At 32.1% G+C, this 22539-nt stretch overlaps 1 protein-coding gene across 1 annotated transcript; it reads right to left on the bottom strand.

Moving 5' to 3' along the window:
- Positions 1-21134: 21134 nt before the first annotated feature.
- Positions 21135-22271, bottom strand: LOC139526658 (cyclic GMP-AMP synthase-like receptor 1). Its single transcript, XM_071321820.1, has one exon. The coding sequence runs from the start codon at positions 22269-22271 to the stop codon at positions 21135-21137; it is 1137 nt and encodes a 378-aa protein (XP_071177921.1).
- Positions 22272-22539: the final 268 nt, after the last annotated feature.

Below are 22539 nucleotides of genomic sequence, written 5' to 3'. Positions count from 1 at the left end.
TGATAATTTTAATTATGTATTTTCAGACAATTAAGAAATCGATTGAATTTATGTTTATACATTTATTTTACAAAAATTGGTTATTTGAAAATGAGAATAAAACAGAATAACCTAGTGTAGCATTTTTTTAAATCTGTCAATATAAATTATATTAAAAATTTACATCATTTTCTAAATTAGATAATGTTCGGGAGTATTCAAAACCTCAAAATGTTTTGTTCAACCTTGGGAAGATCGTGTTTGCCCCTATGTTTCAACAAATTGACTCATTCATGAAAATAGAGAGGCAGGTTGCCACATCGTATGTGTTCTATGATCCGGTAACACATTGAAGAAATTCTTTCAGAAAGCTTGTCATTATCCCATTCTGAATCAAATGGATGACTTTCACATTCCCAGAAAAGAATATTTTTAAGATGATATGAAGTTAATTCTTGTTTTGTTCCTTTTGGACACCACATTTCTCTAAGTTTCTTCATTATTCGTTGACTTTTTTTACGGCAAGTTCCATTCGAGTCAATGCAATTTATCAATATCTTTTCGCACATGACAAATGACAAAGACCAGTAACATGGATGTTTAGCAACTAAATGTATTCCTTCAGCTTTTATCTCTTCAATCTTTGTACGGGATGGTCATCTGGCCCCCATGGCGAGGCCATTCAAACTCTGATTTGAAAGAAGCATGTGATTTTATAAGAGGTGCAAGATTTACACTAACTTGATCTCCGACAATGTTAGGATGGCAAGTTATAAGTGTAGTAGCAGGTGACTCGGATGATCGTCTTGCGTCAACATACTGACGAGTGTCTGGTCGGTTAATAGCTTCACTGACGAGTGATTTGAACCTTCTTTTCACTCGTATAGGTATAATGTGATTATCAAGTGTCAAACAAGCCGGTCCTTCATTTAAACCTTCATTATTCCATCTTTTTTGTCAGTCCTAGAACCTCTGTAACGCATTGTCCTGTTGGTGCTGTCGGAAGTGGAATCAATGAACGAACAACTTCGTTGCTACCATTATATCCTTAATAAGATGGTGTTCCAATACATCAATCTAGAGATGATCCAACTTCTAAGACTACACTATAATCAAATTCGTCTGCTCGAGACACTTTAAATAATAACTCCCAACATTTAGTGTCTGTATTTGAAACCGTTTGTCCCATTCATGAACGTACTGCAAAATGTCTTGCACAAGAGGCGTCACAAAATGAACGTTCTGGCTTGTTTCGTTTCTTGACATTTTGACATAAAAATTATTAAACATTGTATTTATATCCATTTCGACATGTAAACAATAATGACAATTGTGAAATTTAAGCTTTTTATCTTCGTTTTTCATGATATGTTATCATAATAATGTGTAGAGCAAAATATAAAATTAAAAATAGAAATAGGTGTTCTTCATATATATTTTTTATATAGAAATAAGTCGGGTCAATATGACCCCAATGTTGTTTAGATTATATACATACAACATGCATATGGACAATTACTAGTTCCAGGATGATATTTGCTGTAATTTGATTTTATATATATAATAAGATGTGGCATAAGTGTCATTGAAACAGCTTTCAATCCAAGTCACAATTTGTACAAGTAAACCATTCTAGGTCAAAGTGCAACCTTTAATACAGGCATTGACAGCTTTTTTTCGCTTACCTATTCCATTAACATTACATGAAAAACTCATAGCCTCATTTATCTGATTACTTGATATCATTTCGGGGCCTTTTATAGATGACTTAGTGAAATGAGTTTTGATCATTTTCGAAAGCCGTATAAGGTAATCTATAATTGTTAATTTATGTGTCATTTGATCTCTTGTGTAGGCCTAAGATAACAATTAATTCCCTTTGTTCGTGGTCTAGGAAAATATTTCCTAATTATTATATGGGGTATTTCTTCCTAGGTAATCTGTCTGCTGTTATCTTTGAAATGTTTACTATTTAAGTGTCCTTTCAGTTACATATATATTGAAATAAGTAAAACATATGGAAAAAAGTTAATGTTGAAAGTGAAAGAAGTGATTTGGCCAAAATGAAAGTAGGGTAGAAATTAGCCTTTGTCATTTATTCAAGAACCAAATCCTACCATTGGCATTTTAATGGGGCTCTCAAAAGAAAAAGCACTGATGGGTTGTTCTGGGACAAGCATATTGTATTAGAATAATAATGGTCTATAAGCAGTTGAATTTATTTCATGTACGTAGCGGTGCAAATTTTTTAATTTAACTTGACTTTAATAAAAAAAAAAAAAAGGGAAAGAATAATTGTGTTCTGAGGCCTGTAAAGTTGTCTCATTGACAATCATACTACTTTCTTATCATATTTACAATACTTTGCCATACAGAAAAACCACATTGATTTAAGGTAGATGGGGTGTTTAAATTATAATCCATAGAATCTTTTAATAATTTGCCAAAATGTAGTTCATATCCTGCTTGTTTAAAAACATTAATAAAAAGAATGGGTCACCGGAATTATTTTCACACTACAGGTTGTTCAAAATTGTCAAGATTTTGTATAGATTATGCATGGAAACCCATTTTTCCGCCATAAAACGCAAACCACACCATAGAATTTTGAGATAAAATATGAGAAGATAGCTTCAATATTATGCTTTCAGATAAGAAAAAGAAACAATGGGGTCACCGGACTCGTTTTCTTGCTACATGTAAAAATTGGTAAATTCCTAACACAGTCTATTGTAAAAGTAACACTATCTGGATTATCTGCCCTTGCATTTGAGTTGCCTCCCCTTATTTGACAAAGTTGGAAAAAAATGAATTAAACAAAAGAATTCTTATTTTTGTAAAATACAATCATAAATATGATCAAACATGGCATTTTCTATATTATAATGAAAATTCTTACACATGAATTACCTACTACTATAAAAATTTGCACATTTCATCAAAGATCTAGACCTTGTTTTCTAGTATTTCAAAATCCAAGATGGAGGAAGACACCCTATCTACCTTAATACCATGTAATTATTAAAACTTTTTTTGTTCATTACACCCATATGATCATTGAACTGACAACTACTTTGGCCGCTGATGTACTTTTATTAGGGTTAAGATAAGATCATTTTTTTGCAATTCAATTGATTGATTGATACAGTACCACGAAACATTATTACTTTTTCCGAATAAGATTGCAGCACGGACACTTAATTTTTGGAGTAAATCCCATTGTTTCTCTTTGTAAGGGAAAATATGAACATATACCGGCACATGTAAATCGAGCAAAATATACCTGCCCATAAAGATCCCAATATTGTCTAATCCAATGTTTATTCCTTGTTTGATTCCTTTTATATATATATATATTTTTTTATCTATGACAGTCTAAAAATTGCGTAAACAAATGTGTATGTTGGTGGAAGTTGTCTTACATCCCTTTTACCAAAATACCCTAATTAATACTACTGATCATGCTGTTTGGATCTGTTTGGGTTTTCATCTTACTCTGCATAAGATCTTTTATTTAATCGCTTTGTCAGGTTACAAGTACAAAATGTATTTTCGATAAGAAAGTAGATGAACATTAGGAAACATATGAAATGATACACAGCTCGTTGATGTTAATTATATATCTTTATATGCCGTTTCTAAGAATTGATGTTGTTATCCTCACGAAAGAAAGAAAAATTGTAAATTCAGTATAATTTTGATTACATTTTGCTATTTTTGTAATATAGAAAATACAAACTTCCACTATCTAATTATTTAAGCAGACATTTTAATTCATAAAAAAACAAGACTTAACCCCTCACCCTAAAACAGCACAATATGACTAAGCAACTATTATAGATGGAAATGTGAAAATTGAAGAAAAAAATTTATAGTTTTAATAAAATCGAAAATAAAAAAAATGACCATAGTTCTGTTATTTTAAAGAATCTAGCAATAACATACCAGTGATTTTAATCTATGTAAACTTCATAAAATACAGAAACTCATTTTGACCCTGCTTAAAAATATCATGGCTTGTCACATATATGGTTAAATTTTGTTATATTCAAAGCTTGTCTTTGTTTCAAAATTTTCCTATAACAACTCTTCACTAATCCCCTAAAGTCCTATTAGGTGTTATACCACCTTTGTTTTTTCCCTATTAGTCTTTGTTAAATTTGCACTTGAAAAAAAAAATCTTTGTTTCAAATAAAGAAATACATGAGTAAAGTTTTATCCTGTCCAGTACTGTAGCAAAAAATTCACATACATTTCATTGCATATCAGAAAATAACCATCACTGGAAGTAAACCAATCAAATTTCTCCCCTTATTTTATCTGTGTACAAGGTTTAGTCACCATGTAACCTCAAGATTACAAAATATTCTATAGAAATCCCAAATAAAAAAATAATGGTGCTTTGAAATACCCAAGACATATGTTTATGACACAGAAATCTTTTACAGCAATAAAATGTAGGATTAATTACCTACAACTGTCAAATTCAAGGCAATATTTTTTTCGACCTATTTTCATATACAACCGTATGTAACGTACCATGATTTGGTGGTATAACACCTAGACAGAGTCCCTATAAAAAAGAAGATGTGGTATGATTGCCAATGAGACAACTATCCACAAAAGACCAAAATGACACAGACATTAACAACTATAGGTCACCGTACGGCCTTCAACAATGAGCAAAGCCCATACCGCATAGTCAGCTATAAAAGTCCCCGAAAAGACAATATAAAACAATTCAAACCAGAAAACTAACGGCCTTATTTATGTAAAAAAAAATGAACGAAAAACAAATATGTAACACATAAACAAACGACAAACACTGAATTTACAGGCTCCTGACTTGGGACAGGCACATACATAAATAATGTGGTGGGGTTAAACATGTCGGTGGGTCCATAGTTTATTTGTTCCATTTGAACCCATTGCTTGATCATTATTCAAATTCATTTCACAGGTTAAAGACAATAATTTTAGTACTGTTTTTTACACATGTTACATTATCGATTGTCAATCGACAGTATCAAAACATCCTCATTTCGACAATTAATGTCTCTTCGGTGATGTTTAAGGCCAAGATATTAAAATAATACAACAATTTGTATGTATATAAATAGATATACCTCAAGAACGGTAAAAGTGACACCACCCAATTGAAAACTTGATCTGTAATATGAGGTAATAAGCATTATGTATGAGTTTTAAAATATTTGGTTGAAGCAAACTCAAGTTATAGAACGGAAACGAAAAATCCAGCAATTTTTCAATTGGTAAAGACCACTATAGGGACATAACTCTCAAACAGGTATGCCGACGCCACCAAAATTCAAATTTGACCTGTGTTTTGTGACAATAAGCAATGTGTCTAAGTGTCATAATATTTGGTTAAGGCAAAATAAAGTTATAGAACCGAAACCAATTTTGGGACGTACGTACGTACAGCCGGACAAGAGTAAAACTTAATGCCTCTTCGCCACAATGGGGGCATAAAAATCAAATTTGCAACTGAAAGGTATGCAACTCAACAAAGAGAGCAGCTAAAATTGTAAAAATCAAACTTGAACGTCCTTTAGCTACTGGAAACAAGAGAACATACCTAAATTTGAAAAGATTTCGTCAATGCGTTTTCATGTTAATGAACTGGCACTGTTATGCAGCCGACTGTACATCCCAAAATCACTATTCGATTATCTTTCGAAAATACGGTTAAAAACGGCTTAAGATGCACGCCTTTCTATTTATGCCACCTCTCTTTGTTGATGACCTATCACCCGTAAGTTGATTTTTCCATGCAGACTGCGTTGTGACGATCCAAGCACTATAAAATTAGAAGGTGTAGTAAATAAAGGCAACAGCATAGTAACGCTTTTCAAAAGTAATAACTCGATTGAGTTAAAAACTAAAACCTGGGTAAACACATAAACTATACGAGGAAAACAGCGGGTTACAGAAACAGTGAAGTGCAACAAACACAAACGACAGCATATATAGAAACGAACTATTTAATAACAACTGCCAAATTCCTGACTTAGTACAGTGCATTTTTAGATTAAATAGTTGTTTATGCCTATTTTTATGGCTAGTCATACCTCCCGCTTTTATGGCAATGTTAAAAATTATGTCGCTAAAATGTCAACACCGCGTGACAGTCGTACAGTACGAACAAATACAAAAACACCAATCACACAGACACGCATCAATAAATACTGCAATAGAACATTAGTAACATAAAACCCGCAGAATAACAACGAACATACACGCACGAATATAGTATAATTGCAAATGAAACTAGTATCCACAAGTGTTTAAATAATAGAGCTATTCAAGGCACCGACTGGAAAATTGTGAAAATATTCAAAAGTCAAATCATAAAAATACTGAACTCCGATAAAATTTCAAAATGGAAAGTCCCTAACCAAATGGCAAAATTAAAAGCTTAAACACATCAATCAAATGTATAACAACTATCATATTCCTGACTTGGTACAGGCGTTTTTTATGCAGATAATTATGAATTGAACCTGGTTTTATAGCTAGCTAAACCTCTCACTTTTATGACCGTCGAAAAACTACCGGCCTTATTCATAGGAATCAAGAGTTCCAAATGGTGAAGTTGAAAACATCGCTTCGTAAATTTCACGGACGCCATCACAAGTTGATTGGCCGTTATGGAATAACCGTTTCCAATATGATATCGGATTTGTTCCTTACGTCGTAACTACAGTCCCCTTACCATTTCATGAATGTGATCTACCAAATTAGACTATCTATCGGATTTGTAATAACATGAGCAACACGACGGGTGCCACATGTGGAGCAGGTTCTGCTTTCCCCTTCTGGGACTATTAAGATCGCCCCCAGTTTCTGGTGGGGTACGTGTTGCTTAGTCTTTAGTTTTCTAAATTGTGTCATGTTTACTTTTATTTGTATCTTTGTTTTTTTCATTTTTAGCCATGTCGTTGTCAGTTTAATTTCGATCTTTGAGTTTGACTGTCCCTCTGGTATCTTTCGCCCCTCTTTCAAAATATTGCGATAGAAATATAACAGACATGAACCATCGGCAACCACTGAATTACAGAATCCTGACGTTTGACATGTACTTAATGAATATGGCGGGCTGAAACATTTCCTTAATTGAACGATTCACTAAGTTTAGCCATAAATTTCTTTCATAAAAATATAAGAACAAATCTGTCATTAAAGGGGTGCAATAGGTGCAGCTAGGAATGTTTACAAGCTGTCGATAGACCCTATTGGCGAAACGCTCATAGATGTTGTCGAAGAGAACATTTACATCGTTATTTATCTCATTACATTTCCATTAAGTATATCTAGGATATTACCATTTTCCACTACATAAAAGCTTTATTTGACTTGCAGTAAATAATCTGCAATCCGATTTTTAGGATAGAATAGTATATATCGAACACCATGTTTCCCATATGCCAAAATTTAGATGGTAATCACCACAATGATGTCTTAGGTGCGGGTGACAGCTTATTAACTGATACATAAAGCAGGCTCGATGTGAAAAAAAACGGGATTTTTATTTATCTATACAAATGTTTTTTTATTACACTATTAGTTTTTACTTATGGTATTAAAATCAACTAAAGAACTGATTCATTTTGGCCCCATATGACTTTTAAAATGTTTATATCATTGAAAAAGCTCCAAATTATCTCCCTTTAGTGAAAACAATGACATTTTTTGCATATGAATTTACTTTTTTTACTCATAATTTTTTTATTTCGATATTACATTTCTTCTCCTATTAGTTCAATAGAAAAAAGTACCATAACAAAAATGCAAGCTTCTTTCGAAGGCAGATTGTGAGTTTAAATGAACGGTGACCCAATATTAAGAATTTTCTTCTATTTAGTATAGGATAAAGTTTATTTTATAGAAAAAATAGCGAAATCCTATATTAAAAAAAAAAAAGATTTTTACCTGCGAGCTCCCTTAAATATCCGAATATCAGATTTATAGGCAGATACCTTTCAAATGACATAGGTTTTGTTTTCGAGGTTCACATTAAGGTAGCACAATACAAAGATTTTGTCACTCCCAATCAGACAACTTTAAACTGATGTAATTCATTTTATCCTTCTTTATATTTTATAAATGAGGTAACAAAAGAAAGAAGAAAGATTAATCTTTCAAATTGTTATAATTTCATTATGACATAATTATTACATAATCAATTGTTATGTAATTAGTTGCTATATTGTGATGTCTACACTTGAATGAATTTAGCGTCTTTGTTCTTCATGGCATTCCAAAATTTTTTATAGATTCTTGTAAAACACAGCTTGACCTCCAAAACTGTGTCTCAGATTTCCAAAAACATCAATAGAACAAATTTGATACCCAATTGAATTTAGTGATCTCTTATGAATTGATGTTGCAAACTTCATTGAAGATTTATGAGAGAATGAAATACAATAGGAAAAATCTGAGACACAGTTTTGGAGGTCAAACTGTGTTGTGCAAGAATCAATAAAATATTTTGGGATGCTATGAATAACAAAGAAGCTAAATTAATTCAAGTATGGACATCACAATATACCAACTAGTTACATAACAATTGATTATGTTATAATTATGTCATAATGAAACTATCACAATTTGAAAGATTAATCTTTTTTCTTTCTTTTGGTTTCTCATTTATAAAATTTATAGAAGTATGAGTGGAATTACATCAGTTTAAAGATGTCTGATTGGGGATGAAAAATCTTTGTATTGTGCTACCTTAAGAAGATTTGATGTACTAGTAATCAATTCGTTTTTAATCTTTGCGAAAGACCTATGATAGCATTTTCCCACGTAATCTTGTTCCTTTTTTTTTAGACAGAGTAAGTACAAGATTATCTCTTTGGTGTACACAAGCAAAACCCAGTCTGTGAAAATTATTATTCTTAAATAAAAGTCTTATAGCACTTTTTTCTTTTTTAGTAAAGACATTATTAGCCTTGAACATTTTCCTATGAATTCTCGCACATAACAGTTTGTTTGCAGCTGATCTGCTGGTGATCCGATGGATAAATATGTTGTAGAGTTGTCACTGGTTCAGACTTACTTATAAATATATTATTTCTGTGACTGTATCTTACATTAATTTGTAGGATTCTTTACTATAGATAATTTAGCTGATCTGTAAAAATAACATCTTCATGCCTTATTTATCATATACAGTAGTACGACGCTAGATTTAACTGACGCGGAAAGGTAACACCCGGCCACCGAAAGCTTCAATTTGAAGCCCAGGTGGTCGTGTGGTCTAGCGCGCCGGTTACAGTGCAGGTGATTTGGTGTCACGATATCTCAGTAGCATGGGTTCGAATCCCGGCGAGGGAAGTTTTTTCATAATACGTTGACTCTTTTTACGACAAGATCCATCTGAATCGATGCCAGCTATCAATTTCTTTTCACATGCGACGAATGATAAAGACCAATAATATGGATTTATTTACAGATCTAACATTGTTGGGTTGATGTTAAGATGAATTATATATACTGAATGTACACAGCCGTGTATAACCATCACTGCTGGTGATCCGATGGATAAATCTGTTGTAGAGTTGTCACTGGTTCAGACGTACTTATAAATATATTATTTCTGTAACTGTTTCTTACATTAATTTGTAGGATCCTTTACTATAGATAATTTAGCTGATTTGTAAAATAACATCTTCATGCCTTATATATCATGTACTGTAGTACGACGCTAGATTGAAACTGACGTTGAAGGGTAACACCCGGCCACCGAAGGTTTCAAGAGTCTATCTTTAAGTCAGGTTAATTATATTCCAAATTCTATTCGATCCATAACATCACTGAAGAGACATTAAACTTTGACTGATTAATATGTTTGAAACAGTTGACGTGTCTGTGCACTTATACATCCCGTCATTGTGTTATTGTTCTATGATGATTGTTTTATTTTTAAAATTGAGAATGGATATTGAGATCTCGTCTTTCATTTTTGTTAATGTTCTTTGTCTATTTGCTTTTTTGTGTTTTTGGATACATATGACGTGGCTCTGTACTTTAACCCGTTATTGTATCATTGTGCTGTTTCAAAACTTTTTGTATTCTGGTCTTTAATTTTTGCAAATGTGCTTTTTTTTTTGTTGCTTTTTTTGTTACATAATAAAAATTTTTTTTTATAGTGATTAAGATTATAACACGCTGTTGACTGCTGTAACTTTGACATTTTTACCTATTATATCTGTTTGTTTTGTTCAAACATTGTTGTCAGTATAATGGAATTTGATGCGACCGTCATACAAGTGATAGGGTTAGCTAGCTATAAAATTAGGTGTAAACCACCGTTTTCTAAATATGAAAATGCCTGTTACAAGTGTTACCCATTCTTTTCATATGTTTGGGCTTTTTATATTGTGTTTGATTAGGGACTTTCCCTTTTAAATTTCAGTACCGTTATGATTTTATTTTCAACACTTGCTTTTAACAAAGTGTATGATACTCATCATTTCGTTATGACAATAGTCAAAAAGTGCACTTAAGAACCGAGTGATCATGAACACTAGAATCCGAATACGCTTATATATAATTTATTCAAGTTAATGTTACGTTTCTGTTATAAATATACAAAAAAGAGCATTTCTAACATTCTCTCAGAATCAGTATTTTGGTATAAGATAATGTAAATATGAGGTACCAATCTACATTATATAAAAAATTCACTACATGTATTTATATAAGTAATGATGTGGCGCCCTCACAAACCTTAAAATATTGTGCGCAACCTGGCCAAGAACGTCTTTGTCCTTATTCTCAAACAAATTGACCCCTGTATGGAAGTATAGAGGTAGGTTGCCACATCGTATTTGTTGTATGAGTAGATTACACATGGACTCAATTCTTACAGCAAGCTGATCTTTATTCCATTCTTTATTATCTGGATGATTTTCACATTCCCAGAAAAGAATATTTTTAAGATGGTACGAAGTAAGTTCCTGTTTTGTTTCTTTCGGACACCACATTTCTCGAAGTTTTTTCATAATGCATTGACTCTTTTTACGACAAGATCCATCTGAATCAATGCCAGCTATCAATTTCTTTTCACATGCGACGAATGATAAAGACCAATAATATGGATCTTTGGCAACAATATGTATTCCTTCATCTTTTATCTCCTGAATCTTGGTATCGGATGGCCATTTTGCCCCCGCCCTAGGCCAACCAAACCTTGGTTTGAATGATAGCTTTCCTTCGATTATGGGTGTGAGATCTACGCTAATTGTTCCTCCAGCAATTTTGGAATGGCAAATCGTCAAAGTAGTTGCAGGAGACTCGGGTAATCCTTGCACTTTGACGATGTCCCATATTCCGAGTTGATCTATAGCTTTAATGACGAGTTGCTTAAACCATCTTTTAACTTTTATAGGTATAATAATCAATTGACAAACATGCCGGTCCGTTATTTAAACCTTTATTATTCCAGCTTTGTATCTGTTCTGGAATCTGTGTTAAGCATTTTCCTACTGGTGGTGTTGACAGTGGAATCGATGTACAATCCACTTCTTTGTTTCTATGATATCCATAATGAACCGGCGTTGTGGGAATCCAAGAGAGAGATGATCCTACATCCAACACTACGCTATAGTCAAACTCGTCTGCTCGAGACACTTTAAGACGAGAGTAGTAACTACCAACATGTAATGGTTGTGATTTAGACCGCTCGTCTAATTCATGAACGTTCTGCAAAATGCTATTGACAAGAGGAATCACAAAATCAGCATTGTGCTTAATTTCTAGTTTTGTAATTTTCACATCGTCTTTATAAAATTTATTCAACATGATGTTATTCATGTTTACATGTAAATCTTGATAGCAATAATGTGAAATTAATGCTTTTCCTCTGCATTCTTGAATAGCTTGGTATCAAATTCATAGATGAAGGGATTTTTAAATTTTAAAAAATAAGTCTGATGTAACTTAGGCTCATATGATGTATCATACTATTAAATACTAGTAAATTAAGGTTTAATTACTGTGCGAAAACTTCCTCATTGAAGTAAACCATAACGACCTCGTCGATGTATCTTGTATATCATGTTAATTAAGGATTGATAAAGTTTGCTCACTAATGGTTAATATTTTCTGCCTTTACATTGTTCAACATTTGTCCTTGTCTAGTTTTTTATAGCTTACAACACAGTATGGGATTTCCTCATCGTTGAAAGATTGATGGTGCCCTATAATAAATTATATCTACTTCATTTAAACACCGGCAGACAGTTGTCTCATTTGGAATTATTTTTTTAAATACTGATATTTATTTAAGGTGTAAATAAATCTAAATTCGTTGCTAAGCGGAAATTTGAGTTAATTTGTTTTTGCATAGGCATTAGTTTTGAATGTACTGACGCAAGACATTTTTATATATTTTTACATATTTTCAAGAAAATGGCAGTTATTGTCTTATAGTTCGTTTCTGTGTGTGTTGCATTGTCGTTTAGTTTTTTGTTGCACTTAAATGTTTCTGTTGTTTCGTTGTTTTCCTTCGGTGTTTTCCTCAAATAGGTGATGTGTTTCCCTAGGTTTTAGTTTGTAACTATTTGTTTTCTCGCAATCGATTTATGACTTTCGAACAGCGGTATACTACTTTTGCCTTCGTTAATACTTTATTGTTTTAGTCACTTTAAAAAAAGGTTATTTTTTTAGGTTAAAATGGTATTATGTTTTGTTTGTAAATAAAATTGTGATACTGTCATACAAATATATCAACTTTTGCTATTCTAACAATTTTCCTATAGGCAGATATGCTCTTTAATTTTTTCCATTCAAAATTTACAATTAATATTACAGAATAGGCGAATAGCTCTGGTTGCATGGATGGCGGCGATTACATACGGACACACAAAAACACATCAGCTTCCATTTCTACATTTTAATCAGACAAAGATGACGTCACAAACATAAATACAAAATACTGACAAACATAATCTGATCTTACATATTGATATATAACATCCAGCCCACAAAACAAAAAATACTAAATTTTTACAATGGTCAATATGTTTATGTGTTAAAAAAAAATACAATTTAAAATATTTCCAAAATTGAAAGTTTACATGAATAAAGTTAATCTCTCACACTCTAGTTACCATTGTAAAACAAACGTATCAACGCTGCCAACCGAAAGTCTGGCATCTCGAACTCCTCCCTCTGATGACCTTATGCACGCATTACTTTCACACAAAACTTACAGTGATACACACATATTAATGGCATTTCCTACTAGACAAACTGATATCATTATAAATAGCTGAATACACATTTGATAATATCATCAGAGACCTTATAAACTCTTAAATTAAAGGTTTTATTTATGATAAATATCACACCGCTAAATGATAAACACATTTTCAAAGTAAACAAATAACGTAGATCAAAATTAACATGAACAGTATCTGGATTCATAAAATCAACATAGTTAAAAATAAAATTCTTTTAAAAGAGACATCTACGGAACGATATAATTTGTGTTTGTCATAGTTATTGGCAAGTTTTCAAGGTTGGAAAATAAAGTAAGATACCTGGGTTATATGTCAATGATGTGTACAATAAAAGATAAGTATACAGTTACGAAATTTCAGCCATTATTAAACCTATGTTAAATGGATGTTGTATGAAGTTAAGTTTTGATGTAATATATCTACCCCTTTTCGACATAATTTAACTTTATTATATTGCTGATAATGTTAAAGTCCAAAGTGAAATGCATTTTTGAAATAATGAAAAAGAACAGAAATAGAAGGGACGGTCAAACGTCTTCAGAAGAATTTTCATTGATAAATAATAACTGTAGAATCAACCAACCGGCGTATTTCTAACGCCTTGAAGCAGTCTGGTTTATATATTTATTTTAGACGATTCACATTGAACAAGATGAAGATATGATGTGATCTCCTTTGACATGCATGCAGTAGTACTTTTGAAAAAATTAATACGTTTGACAAATAGATTGTTCTAAGTACTTTAATTTGGTCTTTTTACCGACAGGAAAACTGCTACGCGCCCTTTATGTTATCTTTCTTAAACCATCAATGTAATTCATTCCATTTAAATAGAACTGTATTAACTATAAAAGCATTATATTTTCTATTCAAGACATTCTCTTAGTCCTTTTTTTAAGAATAACAAAGCATACTATATTTTAATAGACATTTTAGGTCGATTCTACAAGAGTTCGTTCGTCTCTTAGATTTCATTTAGCCTATGTCTTTATTAATGTCAGATGGGTAATATGCATCTAATAAACAATTGAAAAAACAATTCTCTTATGCACTGAACACTCCTCAATGTCATAATCTTTAAACGTTTGAATGATTTATTCTATTTTTTTTAAATTGATATCACTTATCTTCAATCTATTATAAAACAATAAATGATCAAAGATATCTCGATGCGATATCTTTTCTAGATATGGGAATAAAGACTTTGTAAACTGTATTTCATGCATCGTATTTATTGCCTCCTCGTTTAATATTGTTTACTCGTTTTGGTAAATTTATTTTTGAAGCTATCAAATGCTTTTCATCTACTTTGGCATTCCAAAGACTATAAGAGTCGTCATCACTCCAACCTTCTTCGTGTATTCACTTAAAACGTCTGCTGAAATGCTCTCCGTCAGATGGATTTCATTGGTCGATCACGATATTATCAGGGTTTTCTGAATATGCATGTTGATGATCGAGAATTTTCTCAACGATATGATATTCTCAACAGCACATCATGGTAAACATACCCACCACTGACGTATGCTATCTTTATGTGAGATGGTCTAAATGGATTATTTCAATTATTCGGAAAAATAATCGACTAAAAATAGCACTACAATAAAGTCAACAACACAAGACGACTGACAATAGCAGTGAAATGGTTTCAGTTGACTTTTTCAATTCTTAAAATATATTCGAATCAAAACAGTGATATATCTATCTCAACTTATCATAGATACCAGGATTAAATTTGATATTTTTAATAAAGTCAACAAACCATAATGACAAATACTACCACATATGATACCTTTATATACAATTGTCTTGCATTAACAATGTGTATTTTTTGCAATACTAAAACAAATGTTCAAAATCATATGACTCCTATAAAAACGGTTGAATCTGAACGGGACTAAATATTTCAACAACACGTGTATGTGTAACGGTTTATTTCTTCCTCTGTGATATTTTATCCTTGGGATAATTTGTGACAGTAATTTTTTTCCAGACATGGTATTTCACAGGTAATATTTTTCCAGAGGAGTGAAAATCTATCTGTGTTATGCGGATAGTATGTACCGGTATATATCTGCCGTACCATATCTCCAAGAACCTTGTGAAATAGAATCCCATTAACTACTATGCAAGTTACTCGCAATCAATATATACCTGACCATAATTATAAATGTTTCACAAAGGTAGAACAAATTTGCATAATTTATCAATCAAAGGGAGGTAATTATGAGCAATTTATATTTTAAAATCAATTTATATTTTAAAGATATTTATATAATATACTCCTGAATCTATTTCATGGTGAAAATTTTCATTGAATCTTATTTTTAATAAATTCAATTATATAAAAAGATGACTTACAACATGATTTAATAAGACAGATAACATTTTACAGATAAATACTATCCAGCTGTTGAAATTGCTTTTGTTCCAATATATATTGTTATGCTATTATTTATCTGATAATCAACAACTACATCTTTGTCCCCAGAAAAAAAATCAATTTATATATAGTTAAAAATATCATCATACTCAAATTCTTCCATTACTGTTAACAGTAGTAATGCAACTATAATTCTACCTTTACTTTTTAATTCATATTTGTACTGAGACCTGAAAACAACTCACTTTTACATGTATTTCACTTACCTTATTTAATCATGATATTATTTCACAATTACGATCTTTGAAATTACTTCTGGTTTTCTTTCTTATGTTTCACGATACTTTTCTTTTTAAAAGAATGATATTTACTTGAATATTTCAGGAAATGTTTTCAATGATAATTTGTGAAATTATTTCCCATTATTCTACAATTTTTTTTTAACAATTTAGCTTTTATTCATATACACTATTTTTATTTCATAGTATTTGTAAAGGTTAAGTTTTTTCTAATAACTATTCATTAAGTTAACTACCCAGATAGAATTTCACGACAAAGGAAAAAATATCCCAGGGAAATATTTTTCTCCGGATCAAATTTCACCCGGATATAATTTTGCTTTACATATGCACACACTATTGTACTGTATGAGAGTTTTTTGCCAAAGGTCCCAGATAAGTTGCAATCAGACAGTATAAAATTTGATAAAAAGAGAACATATGAAAGCGGAAATGTTCAACATGTCGCACACAATTTTGTTAAATAAGCGAAAATAAATTTTCTCGCTAAAAATCAGATGAAAAAAAGAAGTAATTGTAACAGGATGCTGTTACGAAGTCTCCCAATTAAAGCTCCCATAACTCACCATTCTTATGGTCCCAGTATTCATTTGATTTGTTTAATTGTCCCATACAAGAATATATATGGTTTAGGGGTGGGATCTTGACCGTTTATAAGATAATAGCACATTCTCAAATTGAACGGTGTGGGGGTAACCCCTTTTACTCTCCCTATATTTCCTTTCCTGAGTTTTATTTTTCCATACAAGAATATATATTATGGTTTAGGGGTGGGGATATGGACTGTTTACAAGTTTTCAAACAAGACGGGGTGGAGTGACACCCTAGGGACTTCTCTTTCATCATCATTTTATTTGTTTTATTGTCCCCAACAAGAATATATATGGTTTAGGGGTGGGGATCTGGACCGGTAACAAGATAATAGCACATTCTTAAATTGAATGGGGTGGGAGTGACCCCCAGGGACTTCCTTTTAATTTCATTTGATTTGTTTTATTGTCCCTTACAAGAATATATATGGTTTATGGGTGGGGATCTGGACCGTTTACAAGATAATAGCACATTCTCAAATTGAACAGGGTGGGGTGACTCAAATGGACTTCCCTTTTTTATCATTTAATTTGTTCTTTGGTCCCATTCAAGAATATATAGGGTTAAGGGGTGGGGATTTGGATCGTTTACAAGCTAATAGCAGATTTTCAAATTTAAGGGGGTGGGGGATTACCCCCCAGGGATACCCCTTTTGTTTCATGTGATTTGTTTAATTGTCCTTTGATCATTGCTGAGGACTATGTGTGTTAATCAATTAAAGTTTTCAAGTTATATTCATTTGAAAATTTTAGAAAAAAAACCATATGGTTCTTTGGTAAACCCCTTCTCTCTTTCTGTCCCCTAAAATACCCCTTAATAGACCCCAATGCACAAACGAAAGATTGATGGCTCACCTAGATATATTAGTCTAACATTCTATGAAATTCTAAGTAAATCTGACAAGCAGTGTTTGAGAAACGCTGCGGACAAGTTCATTTTTAAAGTGGCGGAAGAAAAAGAAAAAGAAAAGGAAGAATAATAAAAAAAAAATACGAATAATTCTACAAACTTTAGTCAGACCGTAACAAAATAAGCGAACAATATTTACGGCTGCTGTGAATAAAGACAAGGAATAAAATATATAACAGATGTTTACAGCAACTAAAGAAAATATTGAAAGTTTCGTCTAGATTTTAGAAAACTTGAAATGAAAGTAAAACTGTATGTGAAAGCCAAAACGAATCAAAAGCCAAATTATCGCAAAATTTACTGAATCTACACTTTATACATATATCAGGAAATAAGGTATTCCAAATTTCAGAAAACTTTTTTGTGTATTTTTAGTTCTGTCTGTTTCATTTCATTTTGATTAGAGGAATATTTTGAGTGAATCAGGTGTAGATTAACATTGTTTGCCCATGTTGAGGCAAAACCAACCAAAATAAAATTCAATCCTTCGAAAGTTTAACTTTAACACTGAGATCCTCGTTTTTTTTGCTAGAGCTAGATAAACAGGCAATTGAAATAACATATGACAATTGAAAAAGAATCATTTATTCACGATAAATTTTTAAGTAAGTAATGGTCAGAATTTTTTTAAAACCTAAAACTGTTCAGCACAACCTGGTCAAGAACGTCTCTATCCTTATTCTACAGCAAATTAACTCCTGTATGAAAATAGACAGGCAGGTTGCTACGCTAGATATGTTGTATGAGTAAGTAACACAGACTCAATTCTTACAGAAAGCTGTCTATTAGTCAATTCTGTATCAGATGGCCGATTTTCACATTCCCAGAAGAGAATCTTTTTTAGATGTTACGAGGTAATTACTTGTTAGTTCCTTTTGGACACCAACTTTCTCGTAGTTTTTTCATTATCCGTTGACTTTTTTGACGGCATGTTCCATTGGAGTCAATGCCATCTCGTGAAATCTTTTCACTCATGACAGATGACAATGACCAATAAAACGGATCTTTAGCAACAATATGTATTCCTTCGTTGGTTAATGAAACATATACTTCAATAAGAGGTTTATACATAGAACAAATTAATTTAATGATTTTATTACACATTTATATTAAATCTATTAAAAACATTTACCGGTAAGCGTTTTAGGTATTCGATATGTGTCATTCATAGATAATTCAAGATATTCTTTGTATCAGTATTGTTCATTTGTTTTTGTTTACTTGTTTGTGTGTTGTTATAATTTCATGTTGCCTTTTGTGGCACCATTTATTTGAAATAAAGTGTTTCATATTCTTTCTGATTCTGTTCTAGCAATAATGCCTTCAGTTAATTAAACTTTAAAGTGCATTTGTAAGTGAATGGATAAATGGTACGATCTTTTCATATTGTTCATTGCACTTTCACTTTTCATCAGATGTATGAAAACTGTAAGTGAAAGTGAAAGTAAATCGATACGCATTTTCTTGTGTTACTGAATTTGTTTTTAACATGTTCAATAACAAATATATCATATATATTCAAAATACTTCAAAAATATCTACATAAGTTTTCAAAAGAGAGTTTCGGGTGAATTATACAGATTTCGCGCCAAAGTATATGTTGTTCAGTTAGAACATCACAAGAAAAAATACTTAGTAGACATTATCAAGATATAATTGTTATATTTACTCCGAAGTAGTGCTCGATAAAGATGACAATGCAAATATCATATTATGCTAATTCAATTTATTCAAAGATTTACAACATATTCTAAATTAGATAATGTTCGGGATTTTTCAAAAACTTGAAAATGTTCTGTACAACCTGGTCAAGAACGTCTCTATCCTTATTCTCCAGCACATTGACCCCGCTTTTTATCTCGACAATCTTAGTTCGAGGAGGCCACCTGGCTCCTGCTCTAGGCCAACCAATCTCTTGGTTAAATGGAACATGTGATTCAATAAGAGGGACAAGATCAACACTTATTTCTCCTGTGATGTCAGGACGGTTGATACTCAAAGTAGCAGCAGGTGACTTGGATAACCTGTTTGCATTTACATGTTGAAGAGTGTGTGGTAGGTTAACAGTTTCTCTGACGAGAGATTTAAACCACCTCTTTACTTTAATTGGTATTATGTGATCACTTATTGTCAAACAAGCCGGTCCTTTTTTTAAATTTTCATTATTCCATCTTTGTGTCAGTCCTACAACCTCTATAAGGCATTTTCCTATTGGACGTGACGGCAGTGGAATAGATTTGCAAACCACTTCTTGGTTTCCAGTATATCCATAATAAGCCGGCGTTCCAGTAGTCCAAGCAAGAAGTGGTCCTGTATCTAACACAACGCTATAGTCAAACTCGTCTGCTCCGGACACTTTTAAACGAGAATAAAAACTACCAACATTCAGCGGTTGCATTTTAAATCGCCTGTCTCTTTCATGAACGTACTGCAAAACATCATATTACCCCTATAATAGTTCTGTGCTAGGGAAACCGTCAAATCAGGTTTATATTTTTGGAAGTACAAATCACAAAGAACATGTGCAAATAGATGTGAACACACCTTTAAGTGAGTATATCTTAACAAAACAGCTAAATTAGGAACAATAAGTGAACGGATGCATGCAAAGACCAAAAAAGATAATGCTACACTGCGATATCGAATCATAATAAGGTTTATTATAAATAAACATAAATTCGATCTTCAAAATGTATAACTTTTTTATTACTAGATACTTATAGATACAGTGAATAATGTAAAATCAAGATTATTTTATAATAATTCAAAAAAATTCTAAAATTCGCTCTCTATAACAAAATCAGAGACTTAGTTAATATCTTGAATAATATACATATTTACAGTTTGTAATGTGTGACTGTATTTTAAAGTGTCAACTACACTCGATTGGTACGTTTTTGTAAGAATGCCTAAGCTGACAGATTCTGAAGTACATGTTTTCACAATTATCTATTTTCCTACTTTTATTTAAAGCAGACTGGTTTCGGAGCCAATTTCAACATTGTCAAATTTAAATCGGTATCGAACCAACGTATTGTTAGAATACAATTTTTTTACCATTTTTTGACATCTAATTAACTACTCGAGTGGTAAATAATAGAAAAGAGGAAGAAAAACTTTGTAAGAGCCCATGATTACAGTTGCAAAATTTTATTTCACCTACATCTGCGTCCCGGTTTACGATATTCATTAGATTTGGGAAAACTGAAAGTGAAAGTAAAAGTTAGCCGAAGGCAAAATTAAAGTTTAATTGAAAAAATAATTACAACAGAAAAATCGTTGTTATGTTCCCGATTGCTTTTGCTAATAACAATCTGGAAGAGATCAACATGTAACTTAAAAGTCATCATCATAATACAAAGGTCACGTATGAAGAAAGTGGGTAGATAGACGGTATCATCGTGACTGATACTTTGGAATGGTAGAAACATCTTCTTAGAGACATTTTTATTGTCTGAAGCATGCAGTGCTCATCGTTTGTGCATCAAACCCAGACATAAGTCTGGAGCATTGTCCATACCCGGACATTTAAATTTATAAGCTGTTTTTGTTGCAGTTAAAATTCTTCTTTACCGTGAAAAACATTAAATAATAATAATTTTTGAGATGTTAACCAAGTATTTATTTCTCTGCAGTTGATAAGATGCAGTAGACAATACTAGTCAGTCATATATGTCAATATAAATGTATACAAGGGATTCATTAGAAATTTTGAATTAAATACTGTTCCGGGTTTTTCAAAAACCTCAATATATTCAATGCAACCTGGCTGAGGACATTTTCGTCTTTATTCTCCAACAAATTAACACCTGTATGGAAGTATAAAGGCAAGTTCCCTCGCTGTATACATTGAATGATTAAGTAACACATTGACTCAACTCTTACAGAAAGCTGATCATTGGTCCATTTACTATCGTATGGATGATTTTCGCACTCCCAAAATAAAATGTTTTTAAGATGGTACGAATTTAGTTCTTGTTTTGTTCCTTTTGGACACCACACTTCTCGAAGTTTCTTCATTATGCGTTGACTTTTTTTACGGCAAGTTCCATTTGAGTCAATACCATCTAGCAACTTCTTTTCACATGTTACAAATGAAAAAGACCAATACAGTGGATCTTTAGCAACTTGGTGAATTCCTTCAGCTTTTATCTCTTCATGTTTGGTAAAAGATGGCCATTTGGCTCCCGATCTTGGCCAACCAAATTCTGGTTTGAATGAAAGGTGTGCTTCAATAAGAGGTGTGAGATCTACACTTATTGTATCTCCTACAATGTTAGGATGGCTTATAATCAGTGTAGCGGCAGGTGACTCGGATGCAGGTTTTGCATCGACATACTGACGTATGTTTAGTCGATTTACAGCTTCACTGACGAGTGCTTTAAATCTTCTTTTAACTTTTATAGGTATAATGTGGTCACCAATTGTTAAACAAGCCGGTCCTTCGTTAAAACGTCCATTATTCCATTTGTGTGTCAGTCCTGCGACCTGTGTAACGCATTTTCCTGTTGGTGCTGACGGCAGTGGAATCGATGAACGAACAACATCGTTGTTTCCATTATATCTGTAATAAGATGGCGTCCCAATACCCCAATCCAGAGATGATCCAATATCTAAGACTACACTATAATCAAATTCGTCTGCTCGTGTTACTTTTAGATGACAATAGTAACTACCAACATTCAGTTGTTGTTGTTTAAACCGTCTGTCTCTTTCATGAACGTACTGCAAAAGTTTATTGACAAGAGGAATAACAAAATCAACATTCTGTTTTGTTTCGACTCTTGTCATTTTCACATGGTCTTCATAGAAATTATTTAACATTGTATTAATATCCATTTTCACATGTAAACGATAATGACAATTGTGAAATATAAAAGCTTTTTATCTGCCTTCTTACATAATGTGTTATCATCACAGTGTGTAGAGCAAAATCCAAATTTAAAAATAGAAATAGGTGTTCTTTATATATGGCAATAAGTGGAGTCAATATGGCCCCAATGTATTTGAAAAAAGAAGAAGTTTAAATACCTCATAATTTGGCCAAATTAGAACATTTGGTGCACACAGGATTTTACAAAACTGTTTATGAAAGCCAAAAACAAAT

Source organism: Mytilus edulis, chromosome 6 (assembly GCF_963676685.1).
Source record: "Mytilus edulis chromosome 6, xbMytEdul2.2, whole genome shotgun sequence".
Classification (NCBI taxonomy): Eukaryota; Metazoa; Mollusca; class Bivalvia; order Mytilida; family Mytilidae; genus Mytilus; species Mytilus edulis.
The sequence above is the reverse complement of the archived record's forward strand: the minus strand, read 5'-3'. Positions and strand labels throughout refer to the sequence as shown.

What these genes read in the sequence shown, in the direction of transcription:
- LOC139526658 (XM_071321820.1), bottom strand. Translation starts at nt 22,271, where the DNA reads ATGGATATTAATACAATGTTAAATAATTTCTATGAAGACCATGTGAAA.